This window comes from Theropithecus gelada, chromosome 19 (assembly GCF_003255815.1).
Source record: "Theropithecus gelada isolate Dixy chromosome 19, Tgel_1.0, whole genome shotgun sequence".
Lineage (NCBI taxonomy): Eukaryota > Metazoa > Chordata > Mammalia > Primates > Cercopithecidae > Theropithecus > Theropithecus gelada.
In genome coordinates, this window is record NC_037687.1 from 4415463 (window position 1) to 4430423 (window position 14961).

The 14961-nt window shown below is 58.4% G+C and overlaps 1 protein-coding gene across 3 annotated transcripts in view; it reads left to right on the plus strand.

Moving 5' to 3' along the window:
• HDGFL2 (HDGF like 2) overlaps nt 1–14670 on the plus strand; it is a 35774-nt gene extending 21104 nt beyond the window's left edge. For 2 of the 3 annotated variants that reach the window (XM_025366525.1, XM_025366524.1), the window contains exons 5-16: nt 3216–3332; nt 3414–3485; nt 6090–6249; nt 6367–6442; nt 6550–6859; nt 8947–9050; nt 10589–10662; nt 10920–10990; nt 11429–11530; nt 11970–12183; nt 13660–13786; nt 14362–14668. In XM_025366525.1, coding sequence (XP_025222310.1) covers nt 3216–3332; nt 3414–3485; nt 6090–6249; nt 6367–6442; nt 6550–6859; nt 8947–9050; nt 10589–10662; nt 10920–10990; nt 11429–11530; nt 11970–12183; nt 13660–13786; nt 14362–14461 — 1527 coding nt within the window. In that variant the 3' untranslated portion in view covers nt 14462–14668. Of the gene's footprint in view, nt 1–3215; nt 3333–3413; nt 3486–6089; nt 6250–6366; nt 6443–6549; nt 6860–8946; nt 9051–10588; nt 10663–10919; nt 10991–11428; nt 11531–11969; nt 12184–13659; nt 13787–14361 lie in introns of all 3 variants that reach the window. The other variant, XM_025366526.1, reaches the window with a different exon arrangement.
• The last annotated feature ends 291 nt before the right edge of the window (nt 14671–14961 follow it).

Consider the following 14961-nt stretch of genomic DNA (forward strand, 5'->3'; position numbering starts at 1 on the left):
GAGACAAGGTCTGACTGTTGCCCAGGCTGGAGTGCAGTGGCGTGATCTTGGCTCACTGCAACCTCCGCCTCCCAGGTTCAAGCAATTCTTCTGCCTCAGCCTCCCTAGTCGCTGGGATTACAGGCACCCGCCACTGGGCCGGGCTAAGTTTTGTATTTTTAGTAAAGATGGGGTTTCACCAGGTTGCCCAAGTTGGTCTTGAACTCCTGACCTCAGGTGATCTGCCCACCTTACTCTCTCAAAGTGCTGGGATTACAGTCTTGAGCCGCTGCACTTGGCCGCCTTCCTTTTTTTTTTTTTTTTTTTTTTTGAGACACAGTTGCCTCTGTCACCCAGGCGGGATTGCAGTGGCACACAATCTTGGCTCTCACGGCAACCTCCGCCACCTGGGTTCCAGCAGTTACCCTGTGTGAGCCTCCCCAGTAGCTGGGAATATGGGCACCCACCATCATACCACACCTGGCTAATTTTTTTTTTTTTTTTTTTGAGACAGAGTCTCGTTCTCTTCCCAGGCTGGAGTGCAGTGGCGTGATCTCAGCTCACTACAACCTCCACCTCCTGGGTTCAAGAGATTCCTCTGCCTCAGCCTCCCAAGTAGCTGAGATTAGGCGTCCACCAGCACGCCTGGCTAATTTTTGTATTTTAATAGAGACAGAGTTTCACCATGTTGGCGAGGCTGGTCTTGATCTCCTGACCTCGTGATCCACCCGCTTCGGCCTTCCAAAGTGCTGGGATTACAGGCTTGAGCCACCGCGCCCGGCCCCCTTTCTTTAATATAACTGTTTTTCAGTATGCATTAAACAAAAATTGAGTTATAGTCCATACACCATGAGATTCATCCTTCCTGAGTATACACCTCAGTGGTTTTTAGTGTGTTCACGGAATTGTGCAACCATTACTATTATTCCAGGAGATTTCCATCACCCCAGAAAGAAAACTGGTCTTCCATCAGCTGTCACTGCGCAGCCCCTCCTCTGGCCCCAGGCACCCACGCATCCCCTTCCTGCCTCTGTGGAGGGGCCTGTCCTAGACATTTCATAGAAATGGGATGACACACTGCACGGCCTTTGTGTCTGCCTTCCTTCGCCAAGTTTGACGTCCTCAGGGTGCATCCGTGCTGCGGCCTGGGTCAGCTCCATTCATTTTATTTATTTATATATTTTGAGACGGAGTCTAGTTCTGTCACCCAGGCTGGAGTGCAGTGGCACGATCTCTGCTCACTGCATCCTCCACCTCCCGGGTTCAAGCAGTTCTTTTGCCTCAGCCTCCCGAGTAGCTGGGATTACAGGGGCCCGCTACCATGCCCGGCTAATTTTGTATTTTTAGTAGAGATGGGGTTTCTCCATGTTGGCCAGGCTGGTCTCGAACTCCTGACCTCCTAATCAGCCCGCCTCGGCCTCCCAGAGTGCTGGAGTTATAGGCGTGAACCAGCACGCCCGGCCACCTCCCTTCCTTTTCCTGGCTGGGTCAGATTCCAGTGTGTGGAGGGAACACGGTGTGTTGATCCACCTGTCACTGGCCATTTGGGTGGTTTCCACTTTTGGGCCGTTCCAGATCAGGCTGCCGTGAACGTTTCTTGACAGGGTTTTGTGCAGATGTGTGTTTTCCATTCTCCTGGGTATAGTCTCTGTCCTGCCTTTTGGCCACTTCTTCTTCTTTGGGTGTAGAAAGATTCTAGCAGCAAATTCTTTTGATAGAGTAACGTGTATTTTGTATTATTTTTTGATTCTAGAGTGATAAGCCATATTTATAGTAGATAACTTGGAAAATGCAAAAAACATAGAGAAGCTTGAAAAAAATACCTGTAGTATATGAGGGGTTTCTGAGCCAAGCAAGGATTATTTCTTTCTTTTCTTTCTTTTTTTTTTTGAGACGGAGTCTTACTCTGTGGCCCAGGCTGGAGTGCAGTGGCCGGATCTCAGCTCACTGCAAGTTCCGCCTCCCGGATTTACGCCATTCTCCTGCCTCAGCCTCCCGAGTAGCTGGGACTATAGGCGCCCGCCACCTCGCCTGGCTAGTTTTTTGTACTTTTTAGTAGAGACGGGGTTTCACGGGGTTAGCCAGGATGGTCTCGATCTCCTGACCTCGTGATCCGCCCATCTTGGCCTCCCAAAGTGCTGGGATTACAGGCTTGAGCCACCGCGCCCGGCCCTTTTCTTTCTTTTTTAGGGGGGGGTGGGGGGCAGGGATGGAGTTTCACTCTTGTTGCCCAGGCTGGACTGCAATGGTGCGATCTCGGCTCACCGCAACCTCCACCTCCCAGGTTCAAGCAATTCTCCTGCCTCGGCCTCCTGAGTAGCTGGGATTACAGGCATGCGCCACCATGCCTGGCTAATTTTGTATTTTCTTTTTCTTTTTCTTTTTTTTTTTTTTTTGAGACGGAGTCTCGCTCTGTCGCCCAGGCTGGAGTGCAGTGGCGCGATCCCGGCTCACTGCAAGCTCTGCCTCCTGGGTTCATGCCATTCTCCTGCCTCAGCCTCTTGAGTAGCTGGGACTACAGGCGCCCACCAGCACGCCCAGCTAATTTTTTGTATTTTTAGCAGAGACGGGGTTTCACTGTGTGAGCCGGGATGGTCTCGATCTCCTGACCTCATGATCTGCCTGCCTCGGCCTCCCAAAGTGCTGGGATTACAGGCGTGAGCCACCGCGCCCGGCCCTAATTTTGTATTTTCAGTAGAGATGGGGTTTCTCCATGTTGGTCAGGCTGTTCTCAAACTCCCGACCTCAGGTGATCTGCCCGCCTCGGCCTCCCAAATTGCTAGAATTACAGGCATGAGGCACCGTGCCCAGCCAAAATTAGCCATTTTTAAGTGCACTGTTCGGCAGTGGTAAGCACATTCACATGGTTGTGCAACCATCACCACCATCATCTCCAGAACTTTCTCGTCTTCCCAAGCTGAAATGCTGTCCCATGAAACACTCACTCCCACCCCGCTCCACAGCCCTGGTGTCCCCCACCCTGCTTTCTGTCTCTGTGAATCTGATGGCCCTAGGGACCTCCTATAAGAGTTTATCTTTTTGTGACTGGCTCCTTTCACCAGGCATAATGTCCTTGAGGTTCAAGATCCCTGGCTTTGATAGGTTCTCACAGGGTTGCTGGCCCTCCATAGAGATTCCACAGCTCAGCTCTCGTGGGCGGTGGGCAGTCAGCAGGAGGCTTCCTGCCAGGAGCCCGGCCTGCCCGTCGCTGAGCATTCAGGCGGTTCCCTTTCCAGATGTCGGTCTCGAAACGAGCCCGAAAGGCCTCCAGCGACCTGGATCAGGCCAGCGTGTCCCCATCCGAAGAGGAGAACTCGGAAAGCTCTTCTGAGTCGGAGAAGACCAGCGACCAGGTGGGCTGGTGGCTCCTTGGGAGGGCAGGGAAGCGCGGTGGCTGCCAGTGGGCCCCAGTTCAGCTCACTTCTGTCCCGCAGGACTTCACACCTGAGAAGAAAGCAGTGGTCCGGGCGCCGCGGAGGGGCCCCCTGGGGGGACGGAAAAAAAAGGTAGCGTGCATTTGACTTTGTTTCCCATGCCCACTCCTGGGGCACCTCTGCGGTCTCTGGCACTGTCCCCAGGGCAGGAGTGGGCCATTTCTGGAGGGGGTGGGACCCAGGCCGCAGGGAACCCCAGGGGACCGCGTCTGCCCTGAGCATGGCACCTCGCTATGGCCAGGCTGCCTCCAGGAGCCCACTGTCTGGTTTGGAAAGGGGCATTCTGGGATGCTGGCATCAGAAGGGAGGGAAGCAGTCCTGAGGCGCCTGTGTGAGAGTGAGACAGCGAGAGAACGAGAGAGTGAGAGGGAGGGAGAAGAGGGGAGACAGAGCGAGAGGGAGAGAAGAAAGAGAGGTGTGTGCCGGTGCATGTGTGAGCATATTGTGTGTCTCTGTGCACGCGTGTCCATGTGCGTGTGTGTGTGTACTTGTGTGCATGCATGTTTGTGACCATGTACGTGTGTGTGCAGTGTGTGTGGAGACTGTGCATGTGTGATGTGTGTGTTGTGTGCGCACCTGTCGTGCCTTTTCTGGTACCTGTGTCCCTGTGCCTGTGTGTGTGTGTGCTGTGCCTCTCCTCTGTGTGTTGTGCCTGTGTTCCAATGTGAGTATATGTGATGCCTGTGTGTGTGCGTGTGTGTCCCTGTGTGCATAGTGTGTTCGTGTGTCTGTATGTCTGTGTCCATGTGTATGTCCTTGTGTGTGTCTGTGTTGCAGTATGTTTTGCTGTATGTGTATGGTGTGTGTTTGTATCTGTGTGTTGTGTCTGGTGTGTCCGTGTGTGTGGTGTGTGTGTGGTACATGTGTTGTGTGTATGTTTTTTTGTGTGTGTTGTCTATGTGGTGTATCTGGTGTATATGTCTGTGTTGTGTGTGTGATGTGGTGTGTTGTCTGTGTGGTGTGTGTGTGGTCTGTGTGTTGTGTGTTAGGTGTGTGTGTGTGTCTGGTGTGTCTGGTGTGTTATGTGTTATCTGTGTGGTGTGTGTGGGGTATGTGTGTCTTTCTGTGTGGTGTGTGTGATGTGTGTGTGCTGTTATCCGTGTGTGTGGTGTGTGGTATGTGTTGTCTGTGTTGTCTGTGGTCTATGTGTGGTGTATGTGTATGGTGTGTGTGTGTGCTGTGTGTGTGGTGTGTGTATAGTATGTGTGTTATGCGTGTGTGGTCTGTGTGTGTGGTGTCTGTGTTGTGTGTGGTGTGTGTATGGTATGTGTGTTATCTGTGTGTGGCGTATGTGTCTGTGTGGTGTATGTTGTGTGTTATCTGTGTGTGGTGTGTATGTTGTCTGTGTTGTGTGTGGTGTGCGTGGTGTCTCGTGTGTGGTGTCTGTGGTGTGTGTGTTGTCTGTGTGGTATGTGTATCTGTGGGTGTGTGATGTGTGTGTGGTGTGTGGATGTGTGTCTGTGGGTGTGTGGTGTGTGTGTGATGTGTGTGTTGTCTGTGTGGTGTGTGTGATCTGTGTGTGTGATCTGTGTGGTGTGTGTGTTGTCTGTGTGGTGTGTGTGTTGTCTGTGAGTGTGTGGTGTGTGTGGTCTGTGTGGTATGTGTGTGGTGTGTGTGTTGTCTGTGGGGTGTGTGTTGTGTGTGGTTTATGTGTGTGTCTGTGGGTGTGTGGTGTGTCTGGTGTGTCTGGTGTGTGGTATATCTGTGTGGTGTGTGTGGTATGTTGTCTGTGTGTGGTGTATGCGTGTGGTGTGTGTGTTATCTGTGTGGTGTGTGTGGTGTCTGTGTGTGTGTGGTGTGTGTGTTATCTGTGTGGTGTCTTTGTGTGGTGTGTGTGTTATCTGTGTGGTGTGTATGGTGTCTGTGTGGTGTGTGTGTTATCTGTGTGGTGTGTGTGGTGTCTGTGTGGTGTTGTGGTGTCTGTGTGTGTGGTGTGTGTGTTATCTGTGTGGTATCTGGTGTGTGTGGTGTCTGTGTGTGTGGTGTGTTGTGTGTTATCTGTGTGGTGTGTGTGGTGTCTGGTGTGTGTATCTGTGTGGTGTGTGTGGTGTCTGTGTGTGTGTGGTGTGTGTGGTGTCTGGTGTGTGTGGTATCTGTGTGTGTGTAGTGTGTGTGTTGTGTGTTGTGTGTTTTCTGTGTGGTATGTGTGGTGTCTGTGTGGTGTGGTGTCTGTGTGTGTGGTGTGTGTGGTATCTGTGTGGTGTGGGGTCTGTGTGTGTGGTGTGTGTGGTATCTGTGTGGTGTGTGTGGTATCTGTGGGGTGTGTGGTATCTGTGTAGTGTGGTGGTGTGTGTGTGGTGTTGTGGTGTCTGTATGTGGCATGCGTGTTTGGCAGGGTACTCGGGGGTGGAGGCGGTAGAGCAGAGCAGCTTGTGTGGCGTGGCCTCCACGCAGGATTTTGCACAGAGAAGTTCCCCCTGGGAACCCGGGGTTCTCATCCACCCCGGTTCACTGAGGAAGAGGAGGTGAAAGGCCAGCAGCTGCCTGCGTGCCCAGGGCCGCCTGGGATCCCGGTTTCCACTTGGGGCGGAGGTGGGTTTTGTGGGTCAGAGGGGTTCGGAGCCGGGGCCTGCAGAGCCTGGCGGCTGCGGGGGTGCAGGAGCCTCCTCTGGCCTGGGGCGCCCCGCTTCTCACGGGGGGGCTCCTGATGCTCACGCCTGTCCCTGTTCTCCCCAGAAGGCGCCGTCAGCCTCCGACTCCGACTCCAAGGCAGACTCGGACGGGGCCAAGCCTGAGCCGGTGGCCGTGGCGCGGTCGGCGACCTCCTCCTCGGCTTCCTCCTCCTCCTCCGACTCCGACGTGTCTGTGAAGAAGCCTCCGAGGGGCAGGAAGCCAGGTAGGGTCCTGGTGCTCGCAGCCTCTTGGCTGGCCCGTGCCGGGGCGCTCCCGGGCAGTCCCCTGGTCACGTTGGAGCCCTGGAAGGGAAGGTCACCGCCTCCTCCTCTTCCTGTAGCCGAGAAGCCTCCCCCGAAGCCGCGAGGGCGGAAACCGAAGCCTGAACGGCCTCCGTCCAGCTCCAGCAGTGACAGGTGGGTGCTGGGGCTGGGGTCCCCCTGGCGGCGCCTCCATCGGCTGAGGGGCAGGGCGGGCTCCCGAGGGAGGAACGGAGGTCCCCAACCGCCCCCTCCGCCGCCAGTGACAGCGACGAGGTGGACCGCATCAGTGAGTGGAAGCGGCGGGACGAGGCGCGGAGGCGCGAGCTGGAGGCCCGGCGGCGGCGCGAGCAGGAGGAGGAGTTGCGGCGCCTGCGGGAGCAGGAGAAGGAGGAGAAGGAGCGGAGGCGCGAGCGGGCCGAGCGCGGGGAGGCTGAGCGGGGCAGCGGCGGCAGCAGCGGGGACGAGCTCAGGGAGGACGATGAGCCCGTCAAGAAGCGAGGACGGAAGGGCCGGGGCCGGGGTCCCCCGTCCTCCTCTGACTCTGAGCCCGAGGCCGAGCTGGAGAGAGAGGTGAGCCGGGAGGGCGCCCGGAGTCCCTGCATTCACACGTTCATCGAGCACCTACTAGGTACGAGGCAGCGTCCCCGGTTCCGGGACGCAGCAGGAAAGCAGTGTGTGGGCCCAGAAACCCCTGCCTTGAGGGGTTCACGGGAGTGAGGGGGCTGGGCATGGTGGCTCAGGCCTGTTATCTCAGCACTTTGGGCAGCTGAGGTGGGACGATTACTTGAGCCCAGTTCAAGACCAGCCTGGGCAAGATAACGAGACCCCGTCTATATAAAATCCTTTAAAAATTAGCTGGGCCGGGCGCGGTGGCTCAGGCCTGTAATCCCAGCACTTTGGAAGGCCGAAACGGGTGGATCATGAGGTCAGGAGATTGAGACCATCCTGGCTGACATGGTGAAACCCCGTCTCTACTAAAAAATATAAAAAACTAGCCAGGCGAGGTGGTGGGCGCCTGTAGTCCCAGCTGCTCGGGAGGCTGAGGCAGGAGAATGGCGTAAACCCGGGAGGCGGAGCTTGTAGTGAGCTGAGATCCGGCCACTGCACTCCAGCCTGGGTGACAGAGCCAGACTCCGGCTCAAAAAAAAAAAAAAAATTAGCTGGGCATGGTGGTGTGCGCCTGCTGCTCAGGAGGCTGAGGTGGGAGGATTGCTTGAGCCCAGGAGTTGGAGGCTACAGTGAGCTGTCATCAATCCACTGCACTCCAGCCTGGGTGACAGAGCAAGACCCTGTCTCAAAACGAGGGAGGAGCTGTACAGATGATGACATCAGGGTAGTGCGTGCTGTCTGGAGTATTTGCTGTTAAGGAGAAGGGTAAAGTGGGGTAGGGGGTTTCTCTTTTAAGTAGGGTGGACCCCGAAGGTGTGAGTAGACTCCAAAGGCTTGTGTTTGAGTTTAAGGCTCCGAATGGGCCGGGCACAGTGGCTCACGCCTGTAATCCTAGCACTTTGGGAGGCCAAGGTGGGCAGATCACGAGGTCAGGAGATCAACCAGCCTGGCTAACATGGTGAAACCCCATGTCTACTGAAAATACAAAAAAAATAGCCAGGCGTGGTGGCGGGCACCTGTAGTCCCAGCTACTTGGGAGGCTAAGGCAGGAGAATGGCGTGAACCCGGGAGGCAGAGGTTGCAGTGAGTCAAGATTGTGCCACTGCACTGCAGCCTGGGTGACAGAGTGAGACTCCGTCTCAAAAAAAATAAAAAGTAAAAATAAAAAAGACTCCGAATGAAGGGAGGGGATCTATGAAGACTCCTGGGAGGGGACACATTCTAGGCAGGAGAAGCAGCTCATACAGAGGCCCAGAGGGCTGCTCCTGGTGTGCTGGAGGAACAGCGAGGTGGCCTCTGTGGCTGCAGCAGAGGGAGGAGGGGAGAGAGGGAAAAGGGGAGGGTGGGGAGGGGACAGGGCAGGCTGGACAGGGCCTCGTGGGCTGCAGGGAGGATTTGGGCTTTGACCCTGAGGGAGGTGGGAGCCATGGAGGGCACTGGACAGGGGAGGGACAGGCCCGCTCTCGGGTGCCCTCTGGCTGCCACTGGGTGCAGCTTGCAGGTGAGCGTGGGAGCAGGTAGGCGGCCTCCTAGAGTGGTGACTGTTGGGCCTCTCCTGTATCACGTGTGGGGCTGCGGGCCCTATCATGCCCTCTACCCTCGTGGAGATTCAGGCAGTGTGGCCTGAATCCAGAGAGTCTGACCTAGACTGAGCCCTGGACCCCAAGTGCTGGTGTCCCTCAGCCGCCTAGGCCTGCCTTCTTTGGGGAAAGCAGGAACAACGCCGTGTTCTCTCTGTCACTCCCTTTGTCACAGAAAGGGCACGGAACTCCTGGTGCAGGAGGCGCTCCAGCCACAGCCCAGGACTGCTGGGCAGAAAGAGTGCAGGGGGCTGCTCCTCTGCTGGGTGGGCCTGGGCTCCAAGAACTCCACGATCCACTCAGGACCGGACACTGGGTCCTCCCTCCCCTCCCATCCTGCCCCAGCACCTTCAAACAGTGTGGAGGGCAGCAGAAAGGGTCCAGCTGCGTCCCCTAGTAGTGGGATGGGCTAGGGGTCTGGGTAATCCCCTTTCCACTGCTCCAACGCGCCCTTTCTGACTGCTGTAGGCCAAGAAATCAGCGAAGAAGCTGCAGTCCCCAAGCACAGAGCCCGCCAGGAAACCTGGTCAGAAGGAGAAGAGAGCACGGCCCGAGGAGAAGCCACAAGCCAAGTGAGCCCTGCTGCGCCCCTCCACACCCCGGGGACCCTGCACGCTGCAGCACCCCGCAACCCTCACCCCTTCCAGGGGCAGCCCCAGCTCTGAGCTCAGCCTTGGAGCCAGACCCAGTAGAAGTTCCTGGTCCTTGGGTTGTATGGGCTGCGTAGGAATCGCTGCTGCGGGAGCGGGATCTTTTCCCAGCCCAGGGGCCTCCCCCGAGGTGATCCCACCCCCAGAGACACTGGGCCACGTCCAAGGACATCTCTGGTTGTCATGACTGGGGGGTGCTTCGGGAATGGAGCGGGTGGAGGCCGGGGACACTGCTGAGCGCCCTGTAGGGCCCAGAACGACCCATCCCAGAGAACAGTCCATCCCCAGTGTCTACAGAGCAGAGGAGGAGGGAGAAACTGCACCCCGGCCTAGGGGCTTGCATCTTGGTTCCCCTATGGTGGGGAGAGAGCCCATCTCCCAGCTCAGTTTCTTTTTTCTTTTTTTTGAGATGGAGTCTCGCTCTTTCTCATAGGCTAGAGTGCAGTGGCGCGACCTCGGCTCACTGCAACCTCTGCCTCCTGGGTTCAAGCGATTCTCCGGCCTCAGCCTCCCGAGTAACTGGGATTACAGGCACCTGCCACCATTCCCAGCTAATTTTTGTATTTTTAGTGGACACGAGGTTTCACCATGTTGGCCAGGCTGGTCTCAACTTCTTAACCTTGTGATCCGCCCTTCTCAGCCTTCCAAAGTGCTGGGATTGCAAGCATGAATCACCGCACCCAGCCCCAGCCCACTTTCTTTTCTTTTTGTCTTTGAGATGGAGTCTCGCTCTGCCAGGCTGGAGTGCAGTGGCGCGATCTCGGCTCACTGCAACCTCCGCCTCCTGGGTTCAAGCGATTCTCCTGCCTCAGCCCCCCAAGTAGCTGGGACTACAGGCGCGTGCCGCCATGCCTGGTTAATTTTTTGTATTTGTAGTCGAGACGGGGTTTCACCGTGTTAGCCAGGATGGTCTCCAGATCCTGACCTCGTGATCCACCTACCTCGGCCTCCCAAAGTGCTGGGATTCCAGGCGTGAGCCACCGTGCCCGGTTCCCCAGCCCACTTTCTAAATGGCATCTGGCCTCGGGTGGGCAAACCTGCCCATGAGGACTTGGCATGAGGGTATGGCAGTGACAGGGTGCAGAGCAGCACGCAGCACCAAGCCTCAGCAATGGGCCTCCCCTCCTGCATGCATGTCACCCTTGAGGGCCTTTTCCTAGCTCACTGACTCGGGTAGAAAAAGCCAGCCCTTGGCTACGTGAACGAGGAAAAGAATCCCGGGATTTCTTAAGAACCCAGGGAAAGGCTTGTATCTTTGGTCAGCTCGAGCCATTGGCCGCCCTGGTCTGCCCTAGGCCTAGGCCATGGCAGGGCCTCCCCGTCTCCCATTTCCTGGCTTAGCTCTCAGGGCCTCCCAAAGGCCTCCTTTGCAGCGGATTTGGGTCCACCCCTCGGGCGCTAGCCCCTCAGTGGCAGAGCGCTGGTGGCGGGGCCTGACTAAGGGGAGCACTTCTCCACAGGCCCGTGAAGGTGGAGCGGACCCGGAAGCGGTCCGAGGGCTTCTCGATGGACAGGAAGGTAGAGAAGAAGAAAGGTGAGGCCTGGCTGCCCAGCACTGCCCACACTGAGTTCGCTGAGGGGAACGGGGACAGCCATGGCGTGGCTGGCCTGTCTTGCCTATCCCTAGAGAGGGTGCTCAGCACATCGGGGGTGCCTGCATGGTTGGGGGCTGAGCCTGCAGACCTGGGGCCCCCATTTCAACTCCTCCAGAGGCTCTCAGTCTCCTGTCCCCGAGCAGCTGGCTCCCCGTGACCCTGCCTGGGCCCACGCGGTGCTCTCTCCCCCGCCCAGAGCCCTCCGTGGAGGAGAAGCTGCAGAAGCTGCACAGTGAGATCAAGTTCGCCCTCAAGGTCGACAGCCCGGTAAGACCCTCGGGGCCCCTGAGCCAAGCAGTTCCCACTGCCACCTCCCCGCGGGGCTCCCTTAGAAGTCTGGGGAAACTGAGACAGCCGGGGTCCTGCGGGTGGGTGGGCCGGGAGTCTGTTCCAGTTGGTAGTGAGCGTATGGGGTCTCCTGGCCCAGGGCCCTGGGGGAGCCGGTCCTGACATGCAGCACCCAGTGTTCCCGGCAGGTGGTGCGTGGAGGCCCCCAGGACCAACGCCCACGCACCTGGGACCCCAAGTATCTGCCTGTCCCTGGAGTTCCGCGTCAGCCAGACAGGGGCTTGGGGGTGGGGCTGTTCTGCGGATTCTGCCCCCCTCAGGGAGAGCCCAGGATGTCCTCCTCTGCCCGTTGGGGCCCTGGGACCCCTGGGGACCCCTCGGCCAGGCCGTCCCCCTCACTCCCACCCCACCCTGCAGGACGTGAAGAGGTGCCTGAATGCCCTAGAGGAGCTGGGCACCCTGCAGGTGACCTCTCAGATCCTCCAGAAGAACACAGACGTGGTGGCCACCTTGAAGAAGGTATGGCGGGAACCAGGGGCGCAGGGTGCGGGCGGGGGAGCTGGGAGCAGGTGTCTGCCCGGGAGCCCAGGCCCCCAGCAGGTTCCTGTCGGGGCAGCCCTGGGTCGGTGAGGAGGACGTGGGCTGCCGGGTAGAAATGCCCGTTGCTGGCTGGGCGCGGTGGCTCACACCTGTAATCCCAGCTATTCAGGAGGCTGAGGCAGGAGAATCACTTGAACTGGGAGGTGGAGGTAGCAGTGAGCTGAGATTGTGCCACTGCACTCCAGCCTGGGTGACAGAGCGAGACTCTGTCTCAAAAAAAAAAAAGAGAAACGCCCGGCGCACAGAGCTGTGCTCCCAGGAGGCGCTGCGGGAGGGTGCATTGCCGGGGCAGGGGGCCCAGGGCCCGGGCTAGGGCTGTTGCACTTGGGTGAGCCAGGCCTCTTCTCTTGGTGGCCAGATTCGCCGTTACAAAGCGAACAAGGACGTGATGGAGAAGGCGGCAGAAGTCTACACCCGGCTGAAGTCACGGGTCCTCGGCCCAAAGATCGAGGCGGTGCAGAAAGCGAACAAGGCTGGGACGGAGAAGGAGAAGGCCGAGGAGAAGCTGGCCGGGGAGGAGCTGGCTGGGGAGGAGGCCCCCCAGGAGAAGGCGGAAGACAAGCCCAGCACCGGTGAGGGGCAGGTGGGGTGGGCCCTGAATCTCTGTCTCCTCAGCTGAAGAAGCAGATGCTTTGCAGAACATTCCAGAAGGGGAGCACAGCTCTGCTTTCTGCCCCAAACCCGCCAGAGTGTTGTGTCCTGTTGGGGTCTCCGCGCAAACCCGGCTTTCATCCCTGGGGCAGCCAGTGAGGGGCATTCAGCCCCACTGTATGCCAGGCAGCCAGGGTGCAGGCAACCTGGAGCTCACGCCAGAGGGGTGACAGGAACAGTGCATGACACCACACGCCTGCACCGCCTCCAGCCCCGGGGCGCCCAGAGCGGGGCTGGCTCTGTGCAGCAGGGGCAGAGTGGGACGTTGTTCAGAGATGCAGTCGGTGGAGGCTTGGGGGCGAAGGCCTCAGGTGCCTTTGTTTGCCTGGTGGTCCAACAGGAGACGGGGGTGTGACCCTCGGGGCTGCTGGGCTGACATGGCCCCATCACAGGTGTGCAGAGCAGCCCTTTGGAGATGGGATGGGCAAACTTGGGACAGGGCTCTGCGGCCCAGGGGGGCAGCCGGAGGCTGGTGTCTTTTTTTCTTTTCTTTTTTTTTTTTTTTTTCTGAGATGGAGTCTCACTCTGTCCCCCAGGCTGGAGTGCAGTGGTACAATCACAGCTCACTGCAACCTTGACCTCCTGGGGGCAAGCCATCCTCCCACCTCAGCCTCCAGAGGAGCTGGGATTGTAGGCCTACACCACTACGCCCTGCTAATTTTTTTTTTTTTTTGATACAGAGTCTCGCGCTGTCCCCCAGGCTGGAGTGCAGTGGTGAGATCTGAGCTCACTGCAAGCTCCGCCTCCTGGGTTCACGCCATTCTCCTGCCTTAGCCTCCCGAGTAGCTGGGACTATAGGCGCCCGCCACCTCGCCCGGCTAGTTTTTTGTGTTTTTTAGTAGAGACGGGGTTTCACTGTGTTGGCCAAGATCTCCTGACCTCATGACCCGCATGCTTTGGCCTCCCAAAGTGCTAGGATTATAGGCGTGAGCCACTGTGCCTGGCCAGGCCTCGCTAATTTTTGTATTTTTTGTAGAGACAGGGTTGCTGGCATGTTGCTCAGGCTGGTCTTGAACTCCTAGGCTCAAGTGAGCCTCACATCTCGGCCTCCCATGTGCTGGGATTGTGAGCCCCCGTGCCCGACCTCATCTTCCTTTGTCTTTCCCAGGCTGTTGTGGGCTTTTCTCAGGGCTGCCGACGTTCCCTTATTTCCTGGGCCCCCAGTTCTCCAGGCCAGTGTGGCTGGGGCTGGGGCCGGCTGCAGGATGGGACCATGCAGAGCCCGGCCTCCATGTCGGGAGCTTGCAGACCAGGCAGCAGGTGCCGGGGTCCAGGTGGATGGGCATGCATCACCTACGGTGCTCAGCTCAAACCCTGGTCCAGTCCTCGAGGGGGAAGGGTTCTGGGGTTCCCAGCTGGAGCCCAGCAGTGACCTGTGACCCCTCTGTCCCACTCAGATCTCTCAGCCCCGGTGAATGGCGAGGCCACGTCGCAGAAAGGGGAGAGCGTGGAGGACAAGGAGCACGAGGAGGGTCGGGACTCGGAGGAGGGGCCGAGGTGTGGTTCCTCTGAAGACCTGCACGAGTAAGTGTCCCGGGCCGTGGGGTGTGGCCTCCTGAGCGGCAGTGGCGTGATGCACACCGTGTCTGAGCCGCTCCTCCTGTGCCAGTCCCTCTGGGAAGCGTCCCAGGGATGTCACCCCCCATGCAGGGGCCTCCCATCCTCACAGCTGACCCCAGGGCCCCGCTGACTGGCACTTCCTTCCAGTGGCCCCCACTGAGGCAGTTCCAGGGCTTTGAGCTGCCTGCCCCTGGCCTCCCGGGAAGGCGGCTTCTTGCCGAGCCTCCAGGGTGGCTCAGGCAGGCCCTGAGCATGGGCACCCGGCACCCATCACCATGGGCTGCTGTCTGGTACAAGGTTCAGTGGAGTCACTCGCTTACACAGCAGCTGCCTTGTACTAGGCCTGGCTGGCGCCAGCGTGGGGACCCTGGAAATGTTTGTGGTCTCTAGTGGCAGAAGATAGGCAGATAGGAGGGTGGCACTCCAGCCTCAGGTGCCACAAAGGGGCACCCACTCCTCAGTGCCCGTCCCATTGACCGCCCCACAGGCAGGGCAGGGGCGGGAGGGCATCCTCACACTGCCTTTGCTGTTCCCACCAGCAGCCTACGGGAGGGCCCCGACCTGGACAGGCCTGGGAGCGACCGGCAGGAGCGTGAGAGGGCACGGGGGGACTCGGAGGCCCTGGACGAGGAGAGCTGAGCCGTGGGCAGCCAGGCCCCGCCCTCGCCCGAGCTCAGGCTGCCCCTCGCCTTCCCCGGCTCACGGGAGAGCAGAGCGGAGAACTGTGGGGAACGCTGTGCTGTTTGTATTGGTTCCCTTGGGGTTTTTTTTCTGCCTAATTTCTGTGATTTCCAACCACCATGAAATGACTATAAAGGGTTTTTTAATGAAAAAAGAAATCACTTTTATTGGCTTGGTTTTCTAGCATTGCTGGTGCAGTGGGGGCCTGAGCTGGGGAGCAGTTGGCAGCGTCACTGGGCCTGTTTGGGACTGGGTTGAGCCATCGAGCCACCGTGAGAAGCAACTAAAAGGCACTCTGGGCCCAGCCCAACCCTGAAAGGCCGGTGGCGGGAGAGCTGGGCGGGAGCAAGCCCTTCCCAGGAGACAAGAGGGAGAAACCGGGGCTGCTAAGCTTTGATGCCTGCTCCCCGCCCCGCACCCAGGAGGCTGGGGTTTGATGCTTCCTGTGTCTGGCAGCC